Raw genomic sequence first — 26,896 nt, forward strand, 5'->3', positions numbered from 1 at the left:
TCGAATTATATAATGAAAATATTTAAATTTTTAAATTTTTTTTTTTTTTATAATCGAGTGATTATGTCCTAATATTTATTGCGAAAGGTTGAGAGTCGAGAGCATTCCTTTCTAAAACTCTATTTGGCATGTTACCTGCTTTCTCCTTATAAAGTCATCACTCATCACTGACTTTGGGACAATTCTTCTATTTCTTATACATTAAAATTTCCGTTGTCACGCCTGATTTGGAGCTTTTCATGTTTTTTTTTTTTTGTTCTTTTAATTTAAAGATGCAATGACAAAAGCCGACGTTGAAGATCCAAGATGAATGTTAGAATATAATATATTTAATGATGCAGGTCCAACACTAGTTAACGTTCAAAACAGTAAACATGACGAGATTTGTATTAAAAATTTTGATACATGCATATCCAATTGAGTTCAATACTCCCTGTAATGTTACTGCACATGGGTTTTCTTTTAATTATTTTGGTGTTAATTTGAGAGTTATCTCTTGGGACTTGATTAAATGACTCGTATTAGACACGAATTTTGAATTTCTTTTTTTATATTCCATAAATAAGCTTAAGAATATTACTTTGTTAGCTCATTCAAAAAGTTAACTACACATTTATCTTATAATATTAATACATGTCCACCGAACTTGCAAACAACTACTTATCTGGAAGCCGTATGTTGCCTCAAGCATTAAGTAGAGGAGGGGAAGAAATCAGAAAAGAAAATAGTGTTGTTGGAATTGGATTAGATAGGTGATTTAAACTAGTTTTTAAGCGAATCACTCATAATTGGTAAAAAAACTAAAAGTTAAAAGACAAAGAAACAGTTGAATTATTTTAATTATTAAATATTATTAAATAGATAATCAAAACAATTCAACCACTAATTTAATTTTTAAAACATCAAAAACAGAATTGAATTTGCTCAATTTCAACAACTAAAAAGCGTTTAATCCCAAAAATGTAGGAGGGAATTGGGGCCTTTCATTGTTCGCGTAGTACTGTCCCTAGTAAGGGATTGGTTTTTTGCAATTTTTGTAAAATTTGAATTCGCAAAGTTTCTCCAAAATTTAAATATAAATTAATTAAAATATCTGTTAAATATTTGAATTTGCTAGATATCTACATTTAAAAGTTATAAAATAATTTTAAAATAAAATCTAAAATTTATAGAAGATAATCAAATATTTTAATTCAAATCCATTATTTTAAAAATAAAATTTAGATATTTATTACTTGAATTGAATCTTTTATGTGTAAAAGCAAAGTGAATTAAAATAATTAATAAGTTAATATTTGATGCACTGATAGTATAATTTTTATTTTACAAATAATTTTAAAAATTGTTAGTGTCATTTTTTTAAATATTTTACTATATTTACATTTGTCTACTCTTAATTTTATTTGTATAATCTAAAAACTCTACTGATAATATAATAATTATTATTCCATTATTAATATTTAAGAGTTAATATAAATACTTTTTGATAAAATATTTACATTTTTTAATTTAACTTAAATAATAATTAAAGTATTTAAATTCGTAAAAGAATAAATTCAATAACCAATCTAAATTTGTACCGACACATATTTATTGCAATTAAGTAAAAAAACACACACACAAAGATGACGTGCACTAAAAACAAGACTACCAGCCAACTGGATATCGATGTAGGGACAAATGAGTTGCTTTGTTTTAACTTTTTGTTCACATCAAGTATGTCACAACCCTTTTCCTTATTGAAAAAAATAAATAAATAAATAAATAAAAGCAACTAGTCTTGAAGAAAAAAAAGCAATTTGAAGACATAAATGCGAGCTGAGGTATACCTTAATTTCTCAAGACTAGACATGCTTTACCAAAACTAGAAATTGCCACTCATCACATACAAACCCCAAATTGTTGTTCAACTTTATTATAGTGGGTTAGCAAGAAATTAAGTTAGATCCGGTTGATTTAAAGGATAATGATTTTTTTTTAGCATTTTAATTTTATAAAAAAATTATTTTAATTTTTATCTTTTTTAAGCTTTTAAATTTTACTAATGTGGCATCTACCTACATTGTCATAACATGTAAAGGTTTAATTAGTTTTGTAGATAATTTTTCTTTTTAATTAATGTAAGTAATCTATTTTAAATGATCCATTTTAAGTGATTTGAGAGTGCGAGAAAAATCTTTATGCCTTATATCATCTAAGCAACACAAGCTACCTAATATAAGATGGAACATTTGAACTTAGAATTTTTGGGATCTGTAATTTAGTTGTTATAGTATTCCCCAGTTGCAGACAGACCAGTAATCCATTCTCTCCAAACTTTCTGCTACTTGGATTGGGAGAATTGAGGTTTTAAAGGACAGTGTTATAGAACTTGGTTTAATTTCTGTTCGTCATCAGATTAAGATCTGAAACAAAGTATAGATCTTGTCTTTTTCTCATTCTAGAAAGATTCTCCTTGGCATGCAATTTACAAACAAACATCAGCCACTGAGGTTTCGTCCTACACTGATAATTCCTACAACTATCTTGTATTTGTATCAATAACAAATCATCTCAATTACAATGCAAAATCCACACAGAAAAGAAGCAGAAGCATAAATACCTTTTACTACGGAAAGATCTCGTCTTGTGGATCGAGTAACAATTTTACATTGACTGAATTATAATGACTGAGAAGAGAGAAGTGAGCAAATATGTAGAAACAACAGTTTTTCTTGACATCAACCACCTTGTCTGGTTGACAATGGAACCACCTCAGCAAGAGGCGTGGACAAGGGCGTTGGGATGGGAGATGTCCGGCAAACCGGACATGTTGGGTTCAACCGCAACCAAGGGTCAACACACTTGAGATGGAAAAGATGGTTGCAGTCAGGCAGCAGCCTAAGCATGTCAGTGCTCTTGTAATCCGCCAAGCATATGGAACAACATGAAGCTGTAGAATCTTTCTTCTGGAGCTTCGCCTCAGAGTAAAGCAGCTTCGGGTAGCTCTTTATGGTTTCCTCATCGAGGCCTACATCGACAACGAAGCTGTCGGGATCAATATTAGGCTCTTGTCTGGTCCTCCTGGCCGGTGCTCCCTGCGGCGGTTGAGTCCGGGTGCAGAAGTAGGAAGCCAAGGTGATGGTGGTGATAAGCAGGAGGATTCCAACAGAAACTCCGATGCCATATCCAAACCCACCAATGTTGTTGGATCCGAGAAGTCCATCATTAGCGTCGGACGTGGAGTTCATGATCCAATGGAAGAATGGAAGGAGAAGACAAACAGAAAAGGAATGGAGAGAAGAAAAGAAGGGTTTGGTCAGCCATGGATGTGGCCAAGGAAATGGGTTATTAGAGGTAGTTTTTCAAAGTTTTAAAAAGTCAACGGTAGCCATGAGAGAGAGAGAGGGAAAAACTGGTGGAGTTTTAATTAAGGGAAGCTGTACTTATTGTTTAAGTAAAGAAAAGGATATGCATGCATACATACATACATACATGTGAATTCATTATGCTTGAAGATTGTACATGTATATGAGGGAGTAATGGCTTATCTGAAACTGTTGAGAAGTCAACGGTTGAGGTTGTAAGGTATGTAATATCCTTGTGGTTTAGGATCGTTGGATTTGAGTTAACGTCTCCATTTTCTTCCAACTAAACATATCTACAATCTTTTTGCAATAGAAGTTGCTGATTACTGCTGCTATGTTATTTTAATCCCAAAACAACCCACAGGATGCGACTGAAGGGAGAGAAAAGAAACGGTGAAGTGGGAATTTTGTGTCATGGGTCCTAAGTAAAATTAAAAGTTTTCGCTGTGCTCTACGCCATAAATTTTATATTAAAAAAACTATATTCAACTATAATTTTTTTTGAAAAGGACTAAAATTATAGTTTAACTACGGATATGATGATAATGTACGGATACAAATTAATTTTAGAGATAACATTGTTGAGGAAGACAACTATGAATCTTAAATATGATTTTTTTAAATCGAAATACTTCATTTTATTTACCCTAAGAGAAAGTTAGGAAAGGAAAATAAAAATAACATTAAAATACTTTTCTTAATCTTTTATATAAACTATTTTATAAAAATATATACTTGAAAATATTATAATAATTAAATTCCTTTTCTTTCATTATTTAATAAAATAAAAGTTGGAATTTTTTTTCTTTTAACGTTTATTTTTGTAAGGCATATTGTACTCTTAAAAAGAATATTATTTTAAATTTTAGAAACAATATTATTACAACTATAAACATTTAATATAAACCATAAATTTATTGTTTTAATTCTATTTATCGTAATTGAAATGTGATCATTTGCGGTAAGTTCACCATCATAAATAGTATGCATATAGATTTATTTTCTCATGACCATTTTTATAAGTAAAAAAAAAACACACACACACGATTCCAATTATCACAATGACCAAAATAAGATGCATCTACAACCACGACACAAGTGAAAACAGATATGATTGCAATTTAAAGTATGATTTGTGAATTCCCATTTTCACTTTCATAGTAAGGAAATTGAAATGGATGGTTGTTAGCCCAGTTCTCTCCAATCATAAATTATTAGGCATGGAATCATTGCCTCTGTATTCCACTTGAAATTTGAATGTCACTAAACATAAATAAGATTAGCTGCAAATCCAAGTGGTAGGCTAGGCTGGTTTCAGCTAACTCTCACCGTAATCATATATCAAAGTTGAGTTCATATTCTCTGGAATTTGGCTGGCATTTGTATGAATAGGCTAATCTTCAACCTTCTCTACATGCATTCTATATCCAGTTTGAGCATATGAATCAGTTCCCAACTTAGAATTGTTTTTTTTGATACAATGCAATTTGCAATAACAAAATATCCCAATCTGATAGAATTCCTTAAATAGTGGGATATATGACCTGACTATATTGATCCAAAAAAGAGGAAAAGAAAATCTGTGGTGCTACAAATAATTAGTGAAACTTGCCATTGGTCCTATAATTTAATGGGTTAAAGCTTCGTTGGGTTGGAAGTGTTCTAACCACAAGTAAGGCAGGCTTGATCAAGTCATATATGAAATCTTTGTTATGTATTCTTCACGAGAAGACTTCCATTTCCTCACGAGACAATTTTGAAGCGTTAGATTTCAATTTTCATCTAGCTGCAACCACTTGTGCATAGCGGTGGTGTAACTTTATTATTTTCATCTAATTATGATTTGTTTGAGTTTAGTCTTATTTGGATTAGAGGTGATATTTAAATAAAATTCTCGTAATAATGCCGATTCTAAAATTTAAATTTGGCTCAAATATCTCAAAACATCTTTCAATCACTTACAACAAATTTTATCTGCTAAAAATTTACTTTGTTTGACCCAACACATCTTAATTATTTGAATGCATCTTTTTTATGATCCGAATAAAGATTAAATCAAGCAAAATTACTTTTGAGGGATCCTAATGTAATCTATTTATATTATATACTAAGATATACAATCAAAAAAGATATGAGTTGATTTTACTAAAATTTATATAAGCCTTTTATATTATTATATAAAGGGTAATTAATTTGATGAGATTTTGATAATTGATTTAAGTTAGATTTAGAACCAATAACTAAATTAAACCTGCCAATAAGATTATGTGCATTGGAAGGTTGTAGTCAATTAATTTTGTTTAAATTTTAATATTATGATCTAAACGGAGAGGCATGCTATTTAAAATAAAAACAAAATTTAATTAAAATGTGGCATATGAATAGGAAAACAAACCCTAAAATTTGAAAACCTTTATTTATTTTAGCTCCTTTGCGTCACAAACAATTATTAAGATCTGATTAAAAATTCAAGTAAATCAATATTACATAATTAAATATGGGATTAGTTTAACATTTTTACTTTTAATAATTAAATACTAATCCCATTGTTTTCCATGTACTAAGTAATGGGGAAATTTATAATATTATGACATGAATAAATATTAATTAATATTATAGAGTGAAAAAATTAGCAAAAGAATACAAATTATTTATCAAAATTAACTGAGTTCATGATTTAAATCCCTGAAATAAACAGCTCTGAAGAAGATTCAGATTTGTCTCTCTGAAGATTTTTCAAAAATAAGAAATTAACCTAAAAATTACAAAAAGCATTGATATTAGGAGTAGTGTGCACAAAGCAGTAACATTAGGAACAATATTTAAAATTATAAAGACATGTTAAATTCTAATAAATCGAAAATATTTAGAAATTAAAACGAAAATAATGTGTAAAAAATTTGCATTGCTGTTCTTTGATGCAAACCTTTGTTCACTAATGATTTCTATTTGATGCTATTTATAGGTGAATAGGAGCTAGTATAATTGGAAGGGTCTAACCTAATTCATTCGGACATTATTTTCGTATAAATAACATTACAATTTCATTTCTCTTAAAAGATATATATTCAGTTAACATTTTCATTTTCATTTTGTTTTATTTTCATATAACTAACATTCTTATGAATTTACAATTAAATCCTTTTGAGTTATAAGTGTCAAATTCGTTATTTCATTTCAATCTAATACATAAATAAAATAGAACACCATAAAATAATACAGTAATTTCCATATGAACTTACCTGACCAAAACAACAAACAAATTGAATCTTCAAGGACTAATTGACAATTGTTGCTTTTCCCCGATTATCTCCGATTTGATTCAATTATTGATCTATACAATTATTTCATTCAATTCATTAATACCAAACATTTATAAACTATATCATGACATGGATGAATCTAAAAAATTTCATTTTATTTGTTATACCAAAAGTTTTACATTTTATTCAATTTAGCCCCTAAAATTGAAATAGTCATAACTTTCAATTTTGAGCCTCTATTTGAAAATTGATCTCAATCACATTCACTATAGACCCTCTACTGTATATTATTACCAAATTTTCAAATCAATTTCACATTTTATGTACTTTAATCCTTTTGTACAAAACTAACAATTAAACATTATAATCTAGTCCTTTCTCACATTTAAGTTTAAAATCTATCAGTTTAACATCAATTTCTTCAAGATATCAACAATGATAACTTTCAAAAACTTTAATAGTTTTACAAATTGGCACATAAGCTAGCTAAACCAAGCTCTCATGATCTCAGAAACATAAAAATTACAAGAAATTAACATAATTGAACTCACCAAATAAGGACCAAAACTTTGAAACCCTTGAGAGCTTTTTCTAATTCACTTATGGTAGATGGTGTGTTAAAGAAGAAGAGAAAAAATTCTTTTTCATTCCACCACCAAATTATATATACTAATATTAAGATTTAATTTAATTAATTAATTAACTAAACTTAATATTAATCAAACTTAATAATCTTTAATCTTACCATCCACTATAACATTTTTAAGATGGCTTATTTTCCATTTTAGACCTTAGATTAATTTCAATTTAAGTCCTTAAGCCTTTGGCCAATTAGAAATTTATAGTGATAAAATTTTTACAATTTAGTCCTTATACTCTAATTAAACAATTTATAAACAAAATTGAACGGCGAAACTTTAATATTCCTATATACCAACTCCTTAAATATTTATATTTAATATTTACAGACCCGATTTACGAAAATGGAGTTCTAAAACTACTTTTTTTGGCACCATTAAAAATCGAAGTGTTACATTTATGCTCAATAATTTGTGAATATGCACTATCTAAAGTGAATTATTGAGAGCATAGAAGTATTGGTATATACAAGTGTGCGTACACACAGAAAAACAACACTAAACATCAATGGATAAAGGTTAAATTTCTTTTCCATTTTTAATTAAATTTTATTGCCTTTATGTTTATAAGCATGTTTATTTCGATAAAACAATTTAAAGCTATCTAATATCGTTAGTAGATATCTAACAAAGATATCTTACATGCATTTAGAGATTGTGATTATGCTATGGAGGTCTTTACTTTTGGAGGATTACATGAGAGATTTTTTTTAGTCATTATATTTGTCAAAACCATTTTTTTGAAAAGGGTTGACTTTATTTTAAAAAAATAGAAATAGAGTCGTCACCAATTTTTTTTATGAGGTGTGATTAGATCACCTCGTAATTTGATAGTTTTAATAAAATAAACAACGATTTTGGTCTACGAAATTCTAGAAAATAGGCTCGGGAGTCGGTTATGTGAGAGGAAGAATTAGCACCCTTGTCACGCCCAAAATTGGTACCTAATTGATTAATTAATATCCTAATGTCGAAAGTTGAAATTTTGAAAAGATTTTAAAATACGATCCTTTTTTTTATTAATGTTAATTTTAAAAGTGCTTGAATAAATCGAAAAGAATGTTAAAGACCCTCTTGTTTCGAGGTAACGACATGTCACATCCCGTAAGTTAGGCCACGACACTTGGAACCCTCGAGAATAAGCTTGCCTTTAATTTTTATTGAAATTTCATGTATTTTTGAAATTTAAAAGGATATTTTGCTATTTAGGTTCAACGAGAAAATTGAAACCTCGTAAGTTAGGGTATGTTTTCTCGAATCTCCAAAACGAGAAATATTGCCTTGTTTTAAAATTTTTCCTTTTTTGAATAATAGCGAGTACAATACTTAAACGATGTGCATTTATTTTGTTTGAAGTAAAATAAAACCATCTATATTGGATAAATACATTGGAGCTTAATACACAATGTGATTTAAACGAAATAAAATAAAAGGCAATATAGAGCATGGAATAATAAAACATGAATTAAATGCTATGTTAATGAACGTCAACAATATAAAGATATTAATAAATAATTTCTAGAGCATATAATGGTAATATTCACATAATACACCATTTTGATATCAACATTAATAATCACAAAATGAAACAAAATAATATATAAAAAATTAAAGTAAATAAAAGATTTAAAATAAATAATAAATGAAACAACTTAAAGTAAATAATATATTAAAAAACAGTTTCAAATAAATAATGTATGAAAAAACTTAAAATAAATAATAATAATAAAACAGCTTAAAATAAATAATATGAAATTTTAAAATGAATAATAGATAAAACAATTTAAATTGAATATTATACGTAAAATTTTAAATAGATAATATATAAAATAGTTTAAAATAAATAATATTATAAATAATGTTTAAAATAACTAATAAATAAAAATTTTAAAATAAACAATATATGAAAAGATTTTAAATAAATAAGATAAGCAAGTTTAATGTAAATAACATATGAAAGAAAAATAATAATAATAAATTTGCGAAAAAGGACTGAAACTAACGACTTGGGGATTAAATCATAATAAAAATGAAATTAAAAGGTAAAAATTATAACAAGATATTTCAACGAGGATTGAAATCGAAAGGCGCAAAAAGGTCGAAGACCAAATGGGAAAAAAACCAATCCATGGACACGTGCCTGCCTTTTAAAACGCCAATGAGGCAGGGACTTAATTGGAACGCGCAACAATGTTCTGGGTTCAAATTTATAAAATAAATAAATAAGAAAAAAAGGACTAAGTTAAAAAGAACAAGAATGCGGAAGAGCCAGGGGCGTAAATAGCCCATTTATCGAAAACACGTAGATCCCCCTGGAGTCGGTCGGGTCTCGCGTGGGTCACCTTAAACGGCGCCGTTTTGGCGCTCGTGACCTTGGTGCAAAACGGCACCGTTTCACTCCTGTATATAAACCAAATTTTTTTTAAAAAAAATTCATTCTATTACTCTTTAAAAAAAACTTTTAAAACCCTCCCCCTTTCTCTGCTAGGGTTTCAAACCAGTCTTGGCGCCGTCATCGGTCCGCCACGCGTCTGTCACCGTACACGGTGGTCGGAGTTCCAAAAAGGGCCCCCTTTCAGCCAATTCGGCCTTCCCATTCTCGATCCAAGGGTAAAATACCCAAATCCCCACCAAAACTCAAAAATAAAAGCAGAAAAGAAAGAAAAATAAAGGGGCTTTTCGGTCCCCTATCAATGCCGATGATATTTTCGACGAACTAAAAGGTTCGGTCGCCCTTTTTCCCGGAGGAAAAGCTTTGACTACGGTGATAAGGGTAACCGATTTCTTCCCCTTTTTATTTTTTATTTTTTTGTTATTAATCTTGCTTCGAAAAAAAAATCTAATATAGGGACTAACTTATGAAAATTCACTTCCTTTTCTTATTATTCATTGTTTTTGTGTCCAGAAAAAATTACAAAGTATTAATTGAGGCTTTTATAGCCAAAATCACAAGATCCGTTTTTGTTTTTCTGTTTGTTGTCTGCTACTATTTTTTTGTTTTTTCTGTGTTGTCCCTTTTGTTTGCGTGTTGGCCTTGTTTTGCAGGTGTCAGACGAGTGAAGGTGGCTGACGTGCGGTGGTGGTGGTGCGCGTGAGGAGGCTGACGGCTGAAGAGGGTTAGGGAAGCTAGGTTTTTTTTTTTTTGTTTAGTTTAGGTGTTGGGCTGATTTGGGCTAGGGTTAGAATTGGGCTAGTAATTGGGTTTTAATTTGGGTCATTTAATTGAGTATTGGACTGGTCTGATTAGGCTTTTTGTTTATTTATTTGAGTTTAATTTTATAAACTGGGCCAGGCCTAAATTAGTCTACTACAATATTCATTGCATTGATTGGCTTTAAAATGCTATGTGCCTTATGGATATTAATGGCTTTTCCAGCTTTGTTTAATTCAGAAGATAAATAATATGCGTAATGAATTCGAGATGTGGAGAAAGACTACTTCTCACAAAGTGACATTCTAGAAGGCCTGGTCTTTGCATATCGATACTTGCACAACTTCACTCGTAATCTAGTTCTTCCAACAAGACCTCGGCAGATTAGATGAGCTCTTCTACTTGGTATTGCTATTAAGATTAATGTGAATGATGCATACTTTGAGAGAGAGATCACAATGGTGAAGTGGCCATGGTAGTGAGAGATCCGAGGGGGTTTGTTCTGAGGACTTTTCAATGGATCTAGTAGAAATGACGACTTTCATCATGACTCTCAAATTTACTAGGGGTAGAGGCCTTTTTAGATGTCATGATCGAAAGTGAATCCATAATCAATAGGATTCGTTTAGATGACACATACTTATCGAGGCTTGATTTTGGTAACTTATAGCACTGTTAGTACTTTTACTTTCAGTTCTTTTAAGTGTGTCAGATGTACTAATAATTTTGTTAATTGTTACACACCACTTAGCTAGTTGGAGCATAGTTGTAAGGACGTTTTACATTTTTTTTTATTATCTAGATGTTATTCATTACTTTGTGATATAAATGCTATAAATGTACTAAAGATTATTTTTTATATTTACAAATTCTATCAGTTTCTTCAAACTTTCTAACCAAAACTTTCAGCTTTTAAAATAAATACATTCCACATTTATAAATTTGTAACCCCCCCAAAAAAAAAACTTCTCTTAACTAACAAGCCATTTTTCGAGCCAATTTTTGATACTAATGAGTTTATTTTAAAACTTTATTTTCCCTTTTTATTAGTTTTCTTCGAGTATAATATTTTACAACACTTTAATTGATAAGATTTTGACTAAGAAAATGGAAAAACCTTAAAAAAGACACTTTCATCTTACTCTCGTTGTTAACAATATGATATTTTCTTCAATGTACATAGAAATAGTCTTTGAAGCTGGTCATTGAAATTGAACATTAAATACAAAGTAAAAATATGGTTTTGAAAAATCCAATTGTTCAATCAATAATTACATAAGAAAAAAATAATGAACAATTAATTTCTCATTAAAAAAATGCAAAAGAATTAATTGAATTTCCTTTTATTACATTGATAATGATTTTTTAATTTTATAAATTGATTAAGAAATTATTAAGTGCTCCATTTGAAAATTTATTTTTAACAAATATTAAACTATTTATATAATTTTAGGGTAAACTACATAAATAGTCATCTAACTATAATTTTTTAATCATGAAAAATTATAATTTAGACACTCAAATTTGATATTTTGGTAACTCTGTTAAAATGAAAACACGAATTTCACATGGATTTTTACAAAACTTAAATCTAATATTTAAATTTCCATGTCAATTTTGTTTTTAAACCAAAACCAATAAAATTTAGGGTTAGTTTAGCAATACTTTTCAAAAGTGCCATGGAAAAATACTTTTGAAAAGTTTAGTTTAAAATTTGAGTATTTAACATTGTTGTCAAAAATGCTTTTGAGAAATAAAATGTCCATTTTAAGCATGTTATCATCAAATAACAAATATACATTTAAATAATATTTAAATTAATTAATATTATTATATTTTGTAACAATATAAAAAATCAATTATCATAAAAGAATTTAAAATTTCAGAAAAGAATAATGAGTTATAGTTTTTGAGTTATTTTACTAAATTGACCCAAAAAAATTTATATTTACAAAAATGACCCAGGTTCTAAAACAATCACCAAAATAACCTAAAATGAATAGTAAAATGGGGTTATAGGACATCATTGGCCAGCACCACATCGTATTTTGCCCCCATGATTGCTTGATGATTGAGTCTGTCGAAACCCTATTTTATTTTAAGAAACAATGGGGATCGACTTTAAAAAACCGAGTGTGGAGTCGCCACCAATCTTTTGATTTAGGTGTGATTGGATCGCCTAGTAAAATGCTTTATTTAATGAAAAAAACAAAGCAAATTTGGTTTAGTAAAAAAAAACGGGTTCGGGAGTCGGTTACATATGAGGAAGGGTTAGCACCCTCACTACGCCCAAAAACTGGTACCAAATTGATTTGAGGCTGTCCTTAAAGATTTAAAAGGAAAGGTTTTTTTTTTTTGAAATATATAAAAATGTTTAAATAGTTCGAGTTGGTGATCGAAAATCTCTCGTTCCAAAGATATGCGGTTTCATACCCAGTACGATTGGATACAATCCCTTATATATACCTTTAAGATGCGATCAATTTTCGACTTTTGAAAAATTATAAAAGAGGTTATCTAAATATTTGGTTCTTCAGGAAAGTCATACCCAGTACGATTGAGCACAACTCTCCCAAATTCCCCAAACACTAGATATTGCCTTATTTGAAACCTTGAATAACAAAAATTTAGAAATTCGTTTAAAAACATGTTTACTCATTTTAAAATTGATGAAATATTTAATACATTGTAAAAAACATATGAAATACATAGTTATAACACAAAATAAAATGATGTACAAAATGTGCATAAAAAAAATGAAGAATTATATAGCATATATAAGTTGACACATTTGCACAAAATTTGGAATATTTATTGAAATAATTATTATAAATTTCAAAATTCAAATTAAATCATGCATAAGATTTTTAACAAAATTTATTAGAAAATTGATAATTCACAAGATAATTTAAATAATAACATGAAAGTATAACAATATATGATATAAGATAATATTCCAAGTCAATTTGTGAAACCTTTATATACAAATAAATATTGAGTATACAAATAAAATTGATGATGTATAAAACGAAGTAAATATATGAATTATATAGGTAACATCAATATACATAAAAATATGAGGAAAATATGAAATACAATAAATTATATGATTTTAAAATAAGTTTTTAAAAATATTATATAAATAATTTTAAAAGAAGATATATATATACATAGAAAAATATTTACAAAAAGTTATGTGAAAATAATAACATATACCTAGTAAAAATAAATTAAAGTATGCCATATACATGTGAGAAAATGTTAGAAATAATTATATGTCAAAATATTACTTAATTAAAATATGAATTATAGAATTAAACATAACTTATATACGTAATAATTTTAAAAGCACAATTATATGAGTTTATATATATATATATATATATATATAAAAGAATATCCTAGTTTTAATAATAGATGGAAATTAAATATATATATATATATATATATATATATATAAGAATATCCTAGTTTTAATAATAGATGGAAATTAAATGTAAATACAAAATATGTTTAATAATAATTTAAATAATACAAGACGTGTGAGATTTCCTTTTGAAAATAAAAAATATGTGAATAAATCTAAAAATATGTACAAAAATATTAATGTTAAAATATATTTAAATTATACATATACCAATTATTTTTGTGTATGTATAGTTAAAATTTAATTATATATAGAACATGTAATTTCGTTTTAGAAAACAAATATATATATATCATGTGGACCAAAAATAGTTAAATATATGCATAATAATTTAATGTTAATAATATTCGTGGAATAGAAACCATTATTATGATGTATATACATGTACAATGACACATAAAACATTACATAAATAATATACAACAATATGGGAATTCAAGTACCCTAAATTACAACAAATAAATAACTAACTATACAAATAACACCATTAATATTATAAATAATATAAACAAAATAAATAAAATGAAAATAAAACAAGAATGAACATACAACATTAAATAAAAAACAGAAAATATATAAGCGAATAAATCCAAATTTACAACAGAAATCTAATAAAATACTCAAGCGGAAACAAAGTAAAATAAAAAGAAAATTTACAAAATAAGTAAAAATAGAAAAGGAGACAATATGTAACACACATGAATCCACAGGGATCAATATTGAAATAATCCCTGATCATGAAACATTGTGTTGAAATATGGACTAAAACATAAAAGTATTCCAGATTTTAGGGATAATTTAAAAGAAAATAAAGTAAATTAAATGAAAATGGGAGCAAATTGCGCCGCAATACAAGTACGAGGGACCAGACGCGAAATAAACCAATTTAGGCGCAAACGCACCAATTCGGAGCCCCAGGCGGGTTAACGCGCGGACCTTGGCTCCTTCCCCTGTGCGGCGTCGTTTTAATTGGCTACTACACTTCCCCTTTTAATTGTTTTGCCTTCCAAAACACAGCAAACTTTTTAGCCCAAAAAAAAATGCTATCAGCCCCTTTTTCTTAGGTTTCGCATAACACATTGCTACCGCCATCAAGCCCTCAAGCCATGAAGTCGATTTAGCCTCGAACTTCTTTCTCTAACTCCGATTTCAACGAAGCAAAGAAAGATTCATGGCAACTTTACAAAGTAAGATTCCTTCTTTCACTCTTCTTTATATTTTGAAATATAATACTGAAATATTGAAAAAGAAAATGCAATGATTCTTAAAAAAGAAATTAAAAGCGAGTAAAAAAACTGGAAATCACCTTTCTATTCTTGCTTTCGAAATATTCAATGTGCTAATGTAAGTGTATATTCTGTGGATGGGTCTGTGTAATCCTTTTGCAGGTACAGAATGAGGCTTTTATAGCCTGGATTTACAGAGAAAATAGTAAAAAGAAAAAAATATTTTTCTTGCTGTCATCTGCCCATTTCTGTTATTCCTTTCTTTCTGGTGTATTCTCTTTGCAGGAACGGTTGTACGGAGGAGCGACCCTGGTGACGTGGAGACCAATCGTCAAAAATTTTTTTACACGAGACTGACCTTTCGGTGACCTTCTGGTTTACTCCAGAAGCTTCCAGCATCCTCAAGATACTGATACAATTTTTCTTGCATATTGGGCTTCGGTTTTGGGCCGGATTTAAGATGTGGATTGATTTCATTGGGCTTTAGAATTTGGGCCAAATATTATGTAATTAGGGCTAAAGAACTTTGGGGTATTTGGTTAAGAAATGGGCTTATTGTAATTGGGTTTTAATTTTTATGTAAAGGGTTTTGGGGTATTTATTTAATTGGGTTGGATATTTGTAAATGGACTCTTTGGACTTATTTATTTTTGGATTTTTATTTTGGGTCTATTTATTTACAAATGAGCCCGGGCAAAAATGGGCCATTACAGAGTCAACTTTTAAAAAATTAATTTTTTTGATTATGGGTAATCACTAGGGTATTTTTTTTAAAATTGTATCATACTGGTATACAAAAATACGAGTATTTAAAAAAAATAATTTTGGTGCTGGCCTTTTAATGGCCGATACCACTCTAGTAAAAAAAAATTTTCAAAATTTTTTGGGTGTTGGTCTTCTACTGGCCAGCACTTGTACAAAAATATCAGGAAATATTTTTTTTTTGGTGCTGGCCTTCTAATGGCCGACACCACTGTAGTAAAAAAAAATTTAAAATTTTTTGAGTGCTAGTCTTCTAATGACCGGTACCAGTACAAAAATATCAAGGAATTTTTTTTTTTTTGGTGCTGGCCTTCTAATGAACAGGCAAAAGGCTAAAGTCTCACTCAGAAATAAACAGACAACAGTAATAGATATATGGGTTTTAAGAAAATAACTATGAAATAAATTGAATTGTAAATAAAAGATAAGAACTTATAATGAACACTATTATATTATTTCTCCAAGTATCGTTACACTGGATACCAATTACAAAGGATTAAGGGGAAATATGGAAGACTATATATTGTATTATAAAAGTAGAAGTAAAGGAAAAGTTTTTACAATGAGAAGTTGGTGAATGAAAAGTAAAAAGGAAGATTTCTAAACTATTTTTGAATTTGATGCCTTCTTTAAGCTTCTTCCTTTCCAATTTATAAGAGAATTTTAAAACTCTATTTAATTTTCTTTAAATCTCACACAATTTTCTGATAAGGATCCAATGATCTTGTCTCATCATCAACATTGTTGCTTCCACATTGCAATGTCTTGTCACATCATTGATTTGATGGTTGATCCACATTACAATCTTTTTTGTTTGCAAGGTATTAATTAGTGAATAATATTTATATTATTATCCAAAGATAATATTTCTAATTTATAATATTATTTTCACTTTTTGAATCAATATGCATAATATGATTGCAGATTTTATCTTTGTATAGATAATCTGTTTCTTCCATGATATTCTCTGGTACCTAAAATCATCCGTTACCTATTATGTCTTAACACTGAAAGGCCTAAAGTCTCACTCAGACATAAATAGGTAACAGTAAGACAGAATAACAGATATATAAGTTTTAAGATAAATAACTATGAAATAAACTGAATTGTAAATAAATTCATTACTTGCTCTATTTTATAAACCATTCAAATGTGTAGGTCGTACTTGTAAAAAGTGATTAAACTTGTACCGGATGGTAATGGATAAAAACGAAGAGGTGCTAAACCTGTATGAGGGTTGCAAGAAACAGAGCACCATTTAGATCTATCTCTATTCTTTATTTCCAAAAAAGTCTTGGTAGATTAAAGGCATTGGTATATCGTTTTAATTTTTTTTTCTATAAAGCATAAAACTTTGTCATTGACTTTCATTCCGACCAGCAAGAAGAGCATCAGCTGCAGCATCCAAGTCATGAGGGAAAAAAACCCTGCATAACCCAGAAAGCCTAATTTAGCAGAGCAAATAAATCTCTAACGGTAAGGATGATGATGAAAAAGGAAAAAAAGCTTATTATCAACTCAGATGCGCTAACATGCTAAAGACCAAATAATTACCCACTTTGGTCAAATGTTCAATCAGTCCAACTTCTAAGCTGTTTGCTCACTATGTAAGCACTTTATCTAGTGCCTAATTGCCATTAAACTTTAAAAATTCCTACAATAGCAAAACAAAGTTACCTGCAGGTGTTCTGGTACAATGTTGCACTAAACAGATCAATGTCAGTGATTCCTTTACAGCCAGCTATCACCTCAAGAACTTGCCTGGAACACAACCACCAGAAAAAACCAAGACAAAATGTGTTGAATATTAATGAATCAGTTAATATGGAGGAACATTCTCTATGTAGTATAAACTGAAAGAGCACATTATGTTCTTTGATGTTATTAGCTATATTGCAGTCAGTTCCTGACTCCTTCCAATATACTATGGATGAAATCTTCCATTTTCAAAAAGGTTTCCTGAATAATATATTTTCAGTAAAAATTTTTAAGTTAAGAAAAAAATTATTAGTTATTCTGCTACACTGGAAAAAGCAGTTTCACTCACAGCACTAAACAAGGTTCATTACGCCCTTTAACAAGACACTCTTTGTCATACTTCTCTTTCTTCTTAGAAGGCCATAAGGATTTCACAAAATTAATCCCAGCATGAGTACTCTTGATTTCACAATATGGAGAATCAGTCTCAATCATCATTCTTTCAACAGGTATGCCCCTCACAACATCAAGATTTTCAGCCATCTTCAGAGAGCATCCATTTACACCTGTAAAATAACCAAAGCTAAAAGACTCGCTAGGTTTACAGGAGCCCAATATATCTATAGCAATGAATGACTTCACACAAGAAGGAAATATCATTTCAATCAACTTGTTTGACTGAGTGAAGAAATGTAAGTGTGCTCAAAGCTATCGCCTGAATAAAAAGACAATAGTTGGAAGATACAAGGTAGCCAGCAGATGCCATATCACTGCATGCATAGCAACAAGACCTGTTTGGTGAAGATGGCGTGTATAAGTTGCATTCTCACCTATATACATGTTATGAAATGAGAGAAGCTTATCACGGTCTTCAGCACTACCGGTAAATGAATGAGTAACCCCACCAGTGAACCTTTCAAAGTGAAAAAAAAAAAAAAAAAAAACAGCAGACTTCAGCTTTTACACGTTAACTATAAACCAATTAACTAATATTCTTTTCATATTCAAGAACAAAGATGGTTTACAGTGCTAGCAGGCACAAAAATGAAGAGATTTTCACTAGTGTAGGAAAGATTCAGAAATCTAACTTGTTAATATTTCGTTCCATAATTTCACAGAAATCTTCTGCAGCTGCACGCATATGCAGAAACATGGGCAGCTTTGTGGCATATGCTAATTCAAACTGCTTCTCAAAATACCTAGTTTTGGCAAAGAAAAGTTAGAAATGTTTAATTATACAGAAGAAAACAAACAAATATAAAATAAGAGAAGGAGCATAATCCTTTCTCATGGCAGCCACTTACTTCTTTTGAACTTCTGGTGGGCAAAAGTGAAGCCTGTCATAATCCAATCCACATTCACCAATTGCAACCACCTAAGTTAAGGCAAAATTCATAGTATCTAACTATAGTAAGACTAAGATTACAATCCTGATAAAATGTAGATATGCAATAGGTTACTAGATCTTTTTGGACCTATATAAACTGATTAAAAGAAAACTACTTTATCCTAGCAATTAATAACATAAATTACGTTATTATTTTTCCTCCAACAGAAATCCTACATACATGCTAGGGAAACAATTAAATGAACGAGAAGGTATGAAGAAAGTACATATGAAAAGAAAGAAGGGAAAACAGAGCACTAGTATGTTCTAAGATCTTTCAATTGTCTAAACAACAATTCTGCACAGAAAGCAGCTAACAGCTGAGATTCAAACATCTGAATGTATAAATTTCCACAAGTGCTCACATCTCACATCAACAGGCCAGAATGAGAATGCAAAATCTAAAATGTCGCTAAATTTAAAGTTCAATGACCAATAAGGAAAACACACCTTCCCTTTTTGAATTCCCTCCTTAGCCAATGCCAAAAGAGCTTGAAAATGTTTTTTAGGATCCCCACTCTCTTCAAACTCCTAAATAAAATATATGAAGCCATGTTGACAAATTTTGCTGACAAACCACACAGTTAAACATGTAATCCAAAAACAAAAGGACCAAAGACAACGTTTCTAGAAATAAGACTAACCTTGCATCTAGTTGGGTGCACTCCAACTGTGCAGAAAAGCCTCCCTGTAATGAATATCAAACCTTCGACAATGAGCAAAACACATTCTAAAGCAAAATAAAAGGCAGACGTGGCAACAAATAAAGCACTATAAATAGACCATCAGTTTCTGCAATAGCAAGAGCTTCCTTTGACTCCTCAAGGGAACCACCCGTAACCTGCACAACAAATCTATTACCATGAATTATACATTTCCATCAACATAAAAAATTGAGACTCATTATTCTTTTGTACAAGTCGAAATTATTTCCAGCCGCTTCAGAGAAAATACTTTCATTCGGGGTTCAAAATTAAAATACCATCTCAATAATTTCATAAAGAAATGAACTCAAATTTATTAAGAGTCCACGAGCTCACTAAAACTCTAAGCTTCCAATGGAACTGAATTATTACAATAATTCAATAACCAAACATAGTAAAATGCAAAGAGAATATGAAAGATGGGGTAACTGACGATAATTCGATCGACGCCAGCGTTCCAAGCTCGACTCAGAACAGTAGCAATATCAGAAACGTGATGTTGCTTGCCGTTATAAATGCCTTTAAACATGCCATCTGTGTGCGAATAAAGGATAATCCAAGTGGAGAATAAGAAGCACAGATTGAGAAAGAAAGATGAATTGAAGACAAAGATCGGAATAGAGCATGACCTATTCGATGAAATGTGTGAAAGAGTTACCTGTGAAGTTGACAGCGACATCTGTGTATTTTGGGACAGAAAAATTGAAACGGAGAGAGTGTTAAGGGAATGAGAGACGAAAGAAAGGAATTGAACAAGGGGAAATGAGATAGATTTACTTGCCTATCATCCGTATTGGCGCCATGCTAGAGATAGAATGTGTAAAGGAGAGAGAGGGCTTTTCAAACTACTTGCTTTCCTTCTCCGCTCCAAGTTTTTGCTTCGCCTTCTGCAATTTTTGTATAAAGGCCCACTAGGCCCAAAAAATAAAACCATTTCCAGGTTTAATGGCCCATCAGGCCCAAAATCAAGGGAAAAAAGCAGAATAAATGTTGAGAGTGGGATTTGAACCCACGCCCTTTCGGACCAGAACCTTAATCTGGCGCCTTAGACCCACTCGGCCATCTCAACCATCCTTTCATTAGGACACATAAATTTTATTTTACGAATGATATTAATAAATAATCACGTATTATTTTGTTTTCAGGTTATTGATATTGGTTCCAAAAAAAAGATAGGTATTATCACAATAACCGTAAATGGACGAAGACAATTCATTGAAGGAACTTTTTATATGAAAATAAACATATATGCTCAAAGGTACAAGCATCTAAATACTAAAGCTGAGGTAAGAAATGTTTCCTGTGTTCCTCTCATTAGCTATTTCTTTGTGGTTAGTGGTTAGTGGAGGGTCACCATTGCTGAATTATGATTCAAAATCCAAAGTAGTACAGCCAAAAGGTTCCATTCAGGATATAGGTGATTGGATATTTAAATTCTCTCAAAAACTAAATTTTATTTATAAACTAGTACAGAATAATAACATGTATATCTCAATATATGGATAGATATGTCTACATCAACATCTGTACCTGTTGGAACACGTAAACATCTGTAGCAACCAAGCACGCAGGTAGAATCTAGACAAAAAAAATATCTACTAGTTATAGGAAAGAATTAATAATCAAAACGGTGTCTCTACAAGAAATTGTATGAGAATTGTGGAAAGAAATTGATGCCATTTCTTTCCCAACTCCAATCTCCAACCCTGTCTGCTTTCCTAGTAAACAACAAATAATATGTAGTTGAGAGCTTCAAAGCAATTCAATCAAATGTCTCAGCCCATCAAGTTTTCATTAAACTAACCCTAACACAAGGGAGGCAAATGCAAAAACGCAGATCTCATCCAAGAAAACTGCATAGCTAATATTCTGATCGATGCCTAATCAATGCCAGCTTATTGTTGAGGTGGAGGTGGAGGTGGCGTTGAAGTTGTTGCTGGTGACGGTGGGGTTGGGCTGTTCTGGCCACCGCTGCTGCCGCCATTGTTTTCCCATGGTCTCACGGTGAATATCACCACAAAGAAGATGATGGAGAGCAAAAGTATGATAGCATAACAAGTCCATTTCCGGGTATTTTTCTGGTAGGTCCTAGCCGTTTGCAACCTCTCAGTGCCACCCCTCACAAATGAATTAGCTCGGTTCACTTGGCTCTCAATGTCATCCAGTTGCTCACCTTGAGCCTCAACCAGCACTGCCATGTCCAAGAAAACTTGGTGCAAGTCCTTGAGATGCCTCTCCAAATCCTTCACAGCATCATGCCTTTCTTGAATCTCATTGATTGTGTCCAAAATTCTTCCCCTCCCTTGTTCTTGAATGGCTTTTTGCAAGAAAGTCTCACTCTCTCCTGCAAAATTTTAACACAAGTTCCCCATCTTAGTCCCAAATGTTTTTTCATATTTCCTTGCACAATAAATGCAATGCAGCTTCCTCAAACACCTTATGCTCTGATATTAATAATTCTAGAACAAGAATTTAGCAAAGCTTCAGTTTTATGCAATGTTTCATACATGTCTCCGTTTTAACTGTGTTAGAAATTTCTAGATTATACCCAAAATTTCCGTATAAGTATTTCACTTATAACCATCACCACTAAAAAAGTCTCGATTAACCAGATTGAACAACAACATGCTTTGGAAAAGAAAGCAAATGGGAGAACTGACCAGTTGAAATCAAAAGATCAAGAGTCTTGTCATCAGGATTTTCCCCCGTAACCGTAAAATATCTTCTCTGAACAGTTTCTCTATACTCGGACGAGATCCTCTCTCTCAACTCGTTAAAACTTTCCATAGAATCCTTCAACTTCTTTCTCAACCCGTTCACGACCGACGTCCTCGTCCGGTCCGATGAAGAGCCCGGTCCACACCCAGGCAAGCTCCTGTTAGCGGCGTTGGACCGGTCAAGCGCTTCCAGCCTAACTTTGATAAGCTTGGCCTTTTTCAACGCCATGGCCACGTCCCCATCCATCTTGGCTCTTAAATCTCTCACGGCTTTCGCGCTGTGCAACGTCTTGCTCTGCTCATGAGACGAGGAAAGGTCGTCGTTCAGCCTCTCCAGCTCTTTCAGCTCGTCTTTGATGGACTCCACATCGTCGAAGAACTTGTCAAGGTTGACACCGCGGGAGGATGGAGACGATTCTGTCATCTGGACTGCGTGGTGGTCGGGGGAACCTTCTTCGCTTCGGAAGCGAGTGAAAGAGCCTGAAAACAGATTGTTCATCTTGGGGTCTTCTAATTAAAATCTCTTCAAGGCTTTAAAAACGTTGGTTGGATCAGAAGGAAATGGTATTAATATGGGGGGACGATGTTTGGCGTGTATCAAGTCATAAAACCCAATTTCAATCAGATTAAAAAAAAAAGGAGACTTTTGAAAGGGATATAGAGAAATGGGTATTGGAGGTATAAAGATTTGGGGAGTGGGTGAAGGAGGAAGGTGGGAATTTGGTCAAGAAGATCTCAAGTTTCAACTAATGGGGATTGGACAAGTCAACTGGTGAAGGAGAACATGAACTCGAAATGTAATGCCATTCTGGCTACGTAATTTGTCCATTTGTTCTGATAGCGAAAGAAATGAAAATAGAAAGAGGAAGCATCTTAGAAAGTGGAAGCAAAGACACAGCCAAACATAGGGAAAACGCGTGGGGATACCATTGAGTTTTATTTTCGATTTAAAATTGATCTTTCGGATGTCAATTTTCCATCAATTTAGCAATGGCTGGATTTATGCACTTTCACTCTTTCTATTTCTGAACTGTGTGTGTTTTTTGTTGAAGGAAAGTGTTATTTATTTCTAATTTTATAATGTATTGTTTTGGTCAATTGTAGTAATCGAGTGAGATGGTTGGAGACACCAATACTTGGGTAAACTTAACAAACAAGCAAACCATTTGCATTTATCTGTTCAAATAGGATTTGAGTGTCATGAGATCAAGATTTGTTGACATGGTTAATTACGTGTTTTACATATAGATTTTAGAAAGACTATTAAAAATCTCTGTTTTTGAGGACTATAAAAACTGAATTGAATTGGGCAAATACAAGCCGAGTTCGAAACAAATCAAAGGACTTGGAGTAATTACCATAAAACAAACAAAGCTGAATTGAGATGTCACGTCACTATGATTTCTTTTTATGGAATGTCGCAATGATTCCTAATCTGCCTAGTTACAAAATATGACTTTATTTAGTTATATCAATTCAAGCACGTCATCCGAGTTAAGTTAACAAGTAAGCAAGTATTCTTGAAGCAGATAAGACATGTCCAGAAACAGAGTTGTCCTCAAAGACTCATCAAAGAGAGAGGTGCAGGCAGGCCATGCAAAGCAATGAATATGTTGGTTGGTTCACCTAATTATCAAAAAGGAACCCTGACTCGAGACTTACAACATAGTGATGCCCCACGAAATTGAATGAACAAATGGAAGGAAAACTTGGTTAATTAAACAAGGCAATGAAAGTGCTGTTATTATGAGCATTTTTGGGTTAAGAAGACAAGTTTTGAATGATTAGCTTACCTTTGATTCATTTTTATCATATTTTTGGTTGATTCTTGAATTAGCACTTTCATCTTGATCCATCCACAACCTCTGAACCTGTAACACCCCGTACCCGAGTCCGCTGCCGGAGTCGGACACGAGAGGTTAACGGCTTAAACCATTCACTTTCACAGTCCATTTTAAAAATTTTCCAGGCAGTTGGCTAACTGCGTCACTGTCACTTTAAAAATCATATCTTGAGTTCCAAAACTCGAAAATCAGTTTCGTAATTTTTCCCTGAAACTAGACTCATATATGCATCTACAAATTTTTTTCTAGAATTTTTGGTCAGGCCAATTAGTACAGTTTATTAGTTAAAGTCTCCCCTGTTACAGGGTGCGACTACACTGACCTTCATGCATTACAACCTAGATATCTCCCTGTACAGGGCTTCAATACTGATGCCGTTTTTTCTATAGAAACTAGACTCAAAGAGGAATCTATACATATATGGCATGACTCCTAATTATCTCTGGTTAATTTACAATGAATTTCCAAAGTCGGAACAGGGAATCCAGAAACCGTTCTGGCCCTGTTTCACGAAAACCTAAATATCTCTTAACATACAACTCATATGACCGTTTCGTTTCTTCCATATGAAAGTAGATTCATCAAGGTTCATTTACATAATTTATTCACTATTTAATTCCATTCCTACTATTTTTAGTGATTTTCACATCCACATCACTGCAGCTGTCAACCTCTGTCCTTAAGGTAGATTTTACCTACTTCATAATTTCCTTGATTCAACTAGCCCTTTTAGCATACATGGCACAAAGATGATCACGATTAACCATTCTAAGGGCTAATCGATTCCAAACATTTCCACATCTCTTAATGAACAACATACAAAATGATTATGATACCATGCCAAAGTGTATACAAGCCATTTTCGCATGGCTATCCAAATTTATACAAAATCAAAGGGTCTATGACCAACAAACGAAAGAGTAGTCCTATACATTAACCAAAATATCCTCTCACTACTAGTCTATTCTATACATGCCATAAGATATTCCAAAACATAGCAGTACCAAACAGTGGATAGTGATAGTGTGACTAGTTCTTGACGATCCCCGAGCACAGTAGCCGCAATGAGACCTATAAGGCGAGGAAAGCAGAGTAAGCAGAGTAAGCATTACAATGCTTAGTAAGTTTTAAGCAGTGTCAACAGATAACAATCAAATTATAACATAGTTGTTGGTATTTTTATTTCACTCTTCCTTCGGGCATACCATCCCTTTACCGAATATGCACATCTCATCATATACAATAGGCAGATAAACTCTCACATAAAAGTGAGCTCATGTGACATAGATATATCGTATGATTTCACATAACCTCTCACACTAATCCGATGTCACATAATCATAGGAATAGTCCCATAGATTGCTCTCGTATGCATCATATATAAACTTGGAGTACATACCTGTTTAACCTTTCGCATTGCGTATATTTATAAGCAATTCTTATTACGAAGTCTTACCCGGACATAATCTCCACACGTAGTCATCGGGTCGTACCCGGACATAATCTCCACACGTAGTCATCGGGTCTCACCCGGAACATATTTCCAAGTTTCATGTACACTTAATCACATGTTACAACATTCACATTAGCCATTCGGCTTTACCACATATATATATATATTTTCACATTCATCACGTCGGCCATTAGGCCTTATCACATATATATACATTTTCACATTCATCACATATATATACACTTTCACATTCGTCACATCGGCCATTAGGCCTTATCACATATATATACACTTTCACATTCGTCACGCCATTAGGCCTTATCACATATATATACACTTTCACATTCATCACGTCAGCCATTAGGCCTTATCACATATATATACACTTTCACATTCGTCACGTCAGCCATTAGGCCTTATCACATATATATACACTTTCACATTCGTCACATCGGCCATTAGGCCTTATCACATATATATACACTTTCACATTCATCACATCGGCCATTAGGCCTTATCACATATATTATTATGTACTGACTTGGTCTTGGCCGAATCTACATCAATCATTTTCCAACGAATAATTCAATTTCACGCCATACTATCATTTCATATTCGAATACTCATAAACTTACAATTTCACAAATTTTTGATATCAAAGATCCATCTAACACTCATGTATCATTTTACAATATCACAATTTAGAATTCAAGTATGGGATCAATCAATAGCTTATGAGCAACTAAAACAAGTTTTTATCCATGTTTACAACAAAATCACATATTCGCTACGAGCTGTTTTCCTAAGCAATGGTCACTAAATTATTTATACCCGGAGCTACAAGACTCCAAATCACTTTCCGTAAATTTTCTCAGAATATAGACTCATATATCTTCCATCCATGAAATTTTCAGAATTTTTGGTTTGGCCAATCAATACCAGATTTTTCTTAAAGTTTCCCCTGTTTCACTGTTTGACTAATCTGACCACTCTTTGCTACGAATCAAATTTTTCATTGTACAGAATTCATAATGTGTTCTATTTGATTCCATTTGAAACTAGACTCATTAAAGAGTCTAAGCATATAAATATTATCTTATAACCATTTTTGTACAAATTATAATGATTTTCCAAAAACAGAACAGGGGATTTCGGAGTCATTCCGACACTGTCCCGCACAACTTTAAATATCCCTTTATAGGAAATTTCTTTGCTTCCACGGTCTCTTTTATAAGAAACTAGACCAACTAAGCTTTTATTACATATTTTATTCAGCCTA

General features: G+C 31.6%; 3 protein-coding genes, 1 long non-coding RNA gene and 1 other non-coding gene across 6 annotated transcripts; 1 reads left to right on the top strand and 4 right to left on the bottom strand.

The window, feature by feature from the left end:
• Positions 1-2,406: 2,406 nt before the first annotated feature.
• Positions 2,407-3,513, bottom strand: LOC108465741 (RING-H2 finger protein ATL70-like). Its single transcript, XM_017766122.2, has one exon. The coding sequence runs from the start codon at positions 3,228-3,230 to the stop codon at positions 2,721-2,723; it is 510 nt and encodes a 169-aa protein (XP_017621611.1). The 5' UTR covers positions 3,231-3,513; the 3' UTR covers positions 2,407-2,720.
• Positions 3,514-14,614: 11,101 nt separating this feature from the next.
• Positions 14,615-15,678, top strand: LOC108466028 (uncharacterized). Its single transcript, XR_001868599.2, has 2 exons — positions 14,615-15,013; positions 15,215-15,678. It is a non-coding gene; the product is annotated as an uncharacterized LOC108466028 (long non-coding RNA).
• A 1,242-nt stretch (positions 15,679-16,920) lies between these two features.
• LOC108456127 (uncharacterized) lies at positions 16,921-20,514 on the bottom strand. Of its 2 annotated transcripts, none has more exons than XM_053018951.1 (12): positions 20,385-20,514; positions 20,262-20,282; positions 20,037-20,137; positions 19,683-19,740; positions 19,544-19,587; positions 19,350-19,430; positions 18,817-18,887; positions 18,601-18,711; positions 18,343-18,425; positions 17,913-18,078; positions 17,492-17,575; positions 16,921-17,241 (listed from the first exon to the last, which is right to left on the bottom strand). In XM_053018951.1, exons 1-12 carry the CDS (start codon positions 20,404-20,406, stop codon positions 17,172-17,174), a joined length of 912 nt encoding a protein of 303 aa, XP_052874911.1. In that variant the 5' UTR covers positions 20,407-20,514; the 3' UTR covers positions 16,921-17,171. The 2 variants fall into 2 exon arrangements, with proteins under 2 accessions (XP_052874911.1, XP_052874910.1); XM_053018950.1 differs by having other exon boundaries at positions 17,862-18,078.
• Positions 20,515-20,591: 77 nt separating this feature from the next.
• On the bottom strand, positions 20,592-20,672 carry TRNAL-AAG (transfer RNA leucine (anticodon AAG)). Its single transcript has one exon. It is a non-coding gene; the product is annotated as a tRNA-Leu (tRNA).
• A 365-nt stretch (positions 20,673-21,037) lies between these two features.
• On the bottom strand, positions 21,038-23,289 carry LOC108454534 (syntaxin-121-like). The gene is made up of 2 exons (XM_017753027.2): positions 22,264-23,289; positions 21,038-21,947 (listed from the first exon to the last, which is right to left on the bottom strand). The coding sequence occupies exons 1-2, from the start codon at positions 22,817-22,819 to the stop codon at positions 21,499-21,501; spliced, it is 1,005 nt and encodes a 334-aa protein (XP_017608516.1). The 5' UTR covers positions 22,820-23,289; the 3' UTR covers positions 21,038-21,498.
• Positions 23,290-26,896: the final 3,607 nt, after the last annotated feature.

Source organism: Gossypium arboreum, chromosome 9 (genome assembly GCF_025698485.1).
Source record: "Gossypium arboreum isolate Shixiya-1 chromosome 9, ASM2569848v2, whole genome shotgun sequence".
NCBI lineage: Eukaryota > Viridiplantae > Streptophyta > Magnoliopsida > Malvales > Malvaceae > Gossypium > Gossypium arboreum.

Coding starts and splice junctions, on each gene's coding strand:
- LOC108465741 (XM_017766122.2), bottom strand. CDS start 3,230: ATGAACTCCACGTCCGACGCTAATGATGGACTTCTCGGATCCAACAAC.
- LOC108456127 (XM_053018950.1), bottom strand. CDS start 20,406: ATGGCGCCAATACGGATGATAG. Junction 19,741..20,036: donor CTGGCGTCGATCGAATTATC/GTCAGTTACCCC, acceptor TTTGTTGTGCAG/GTTACGGGTGGTTCCCTTGA. Junction 18,426..18,600: donor ATGGAACGAAATATTAACAA/GTTAGATTTCTG, acceptor TCACTTTGAAAG/GTTCACTGGTGGGGTTACTC.
- LOC108454534 (XM_017753027.2), bottom strand. CDS start 22,819: ATGAACAATCTGTTTTCAGGCTCTTTCACTCGCTTCCGAAGCGAAGAA. Junction 21,948..22,263: donor TGATCTTTTGATTTCAACTG/GTCAGTTCTCCC, acceptor AAAATTTTGCAG/GAGAGAGTGAGACTTTCTTG.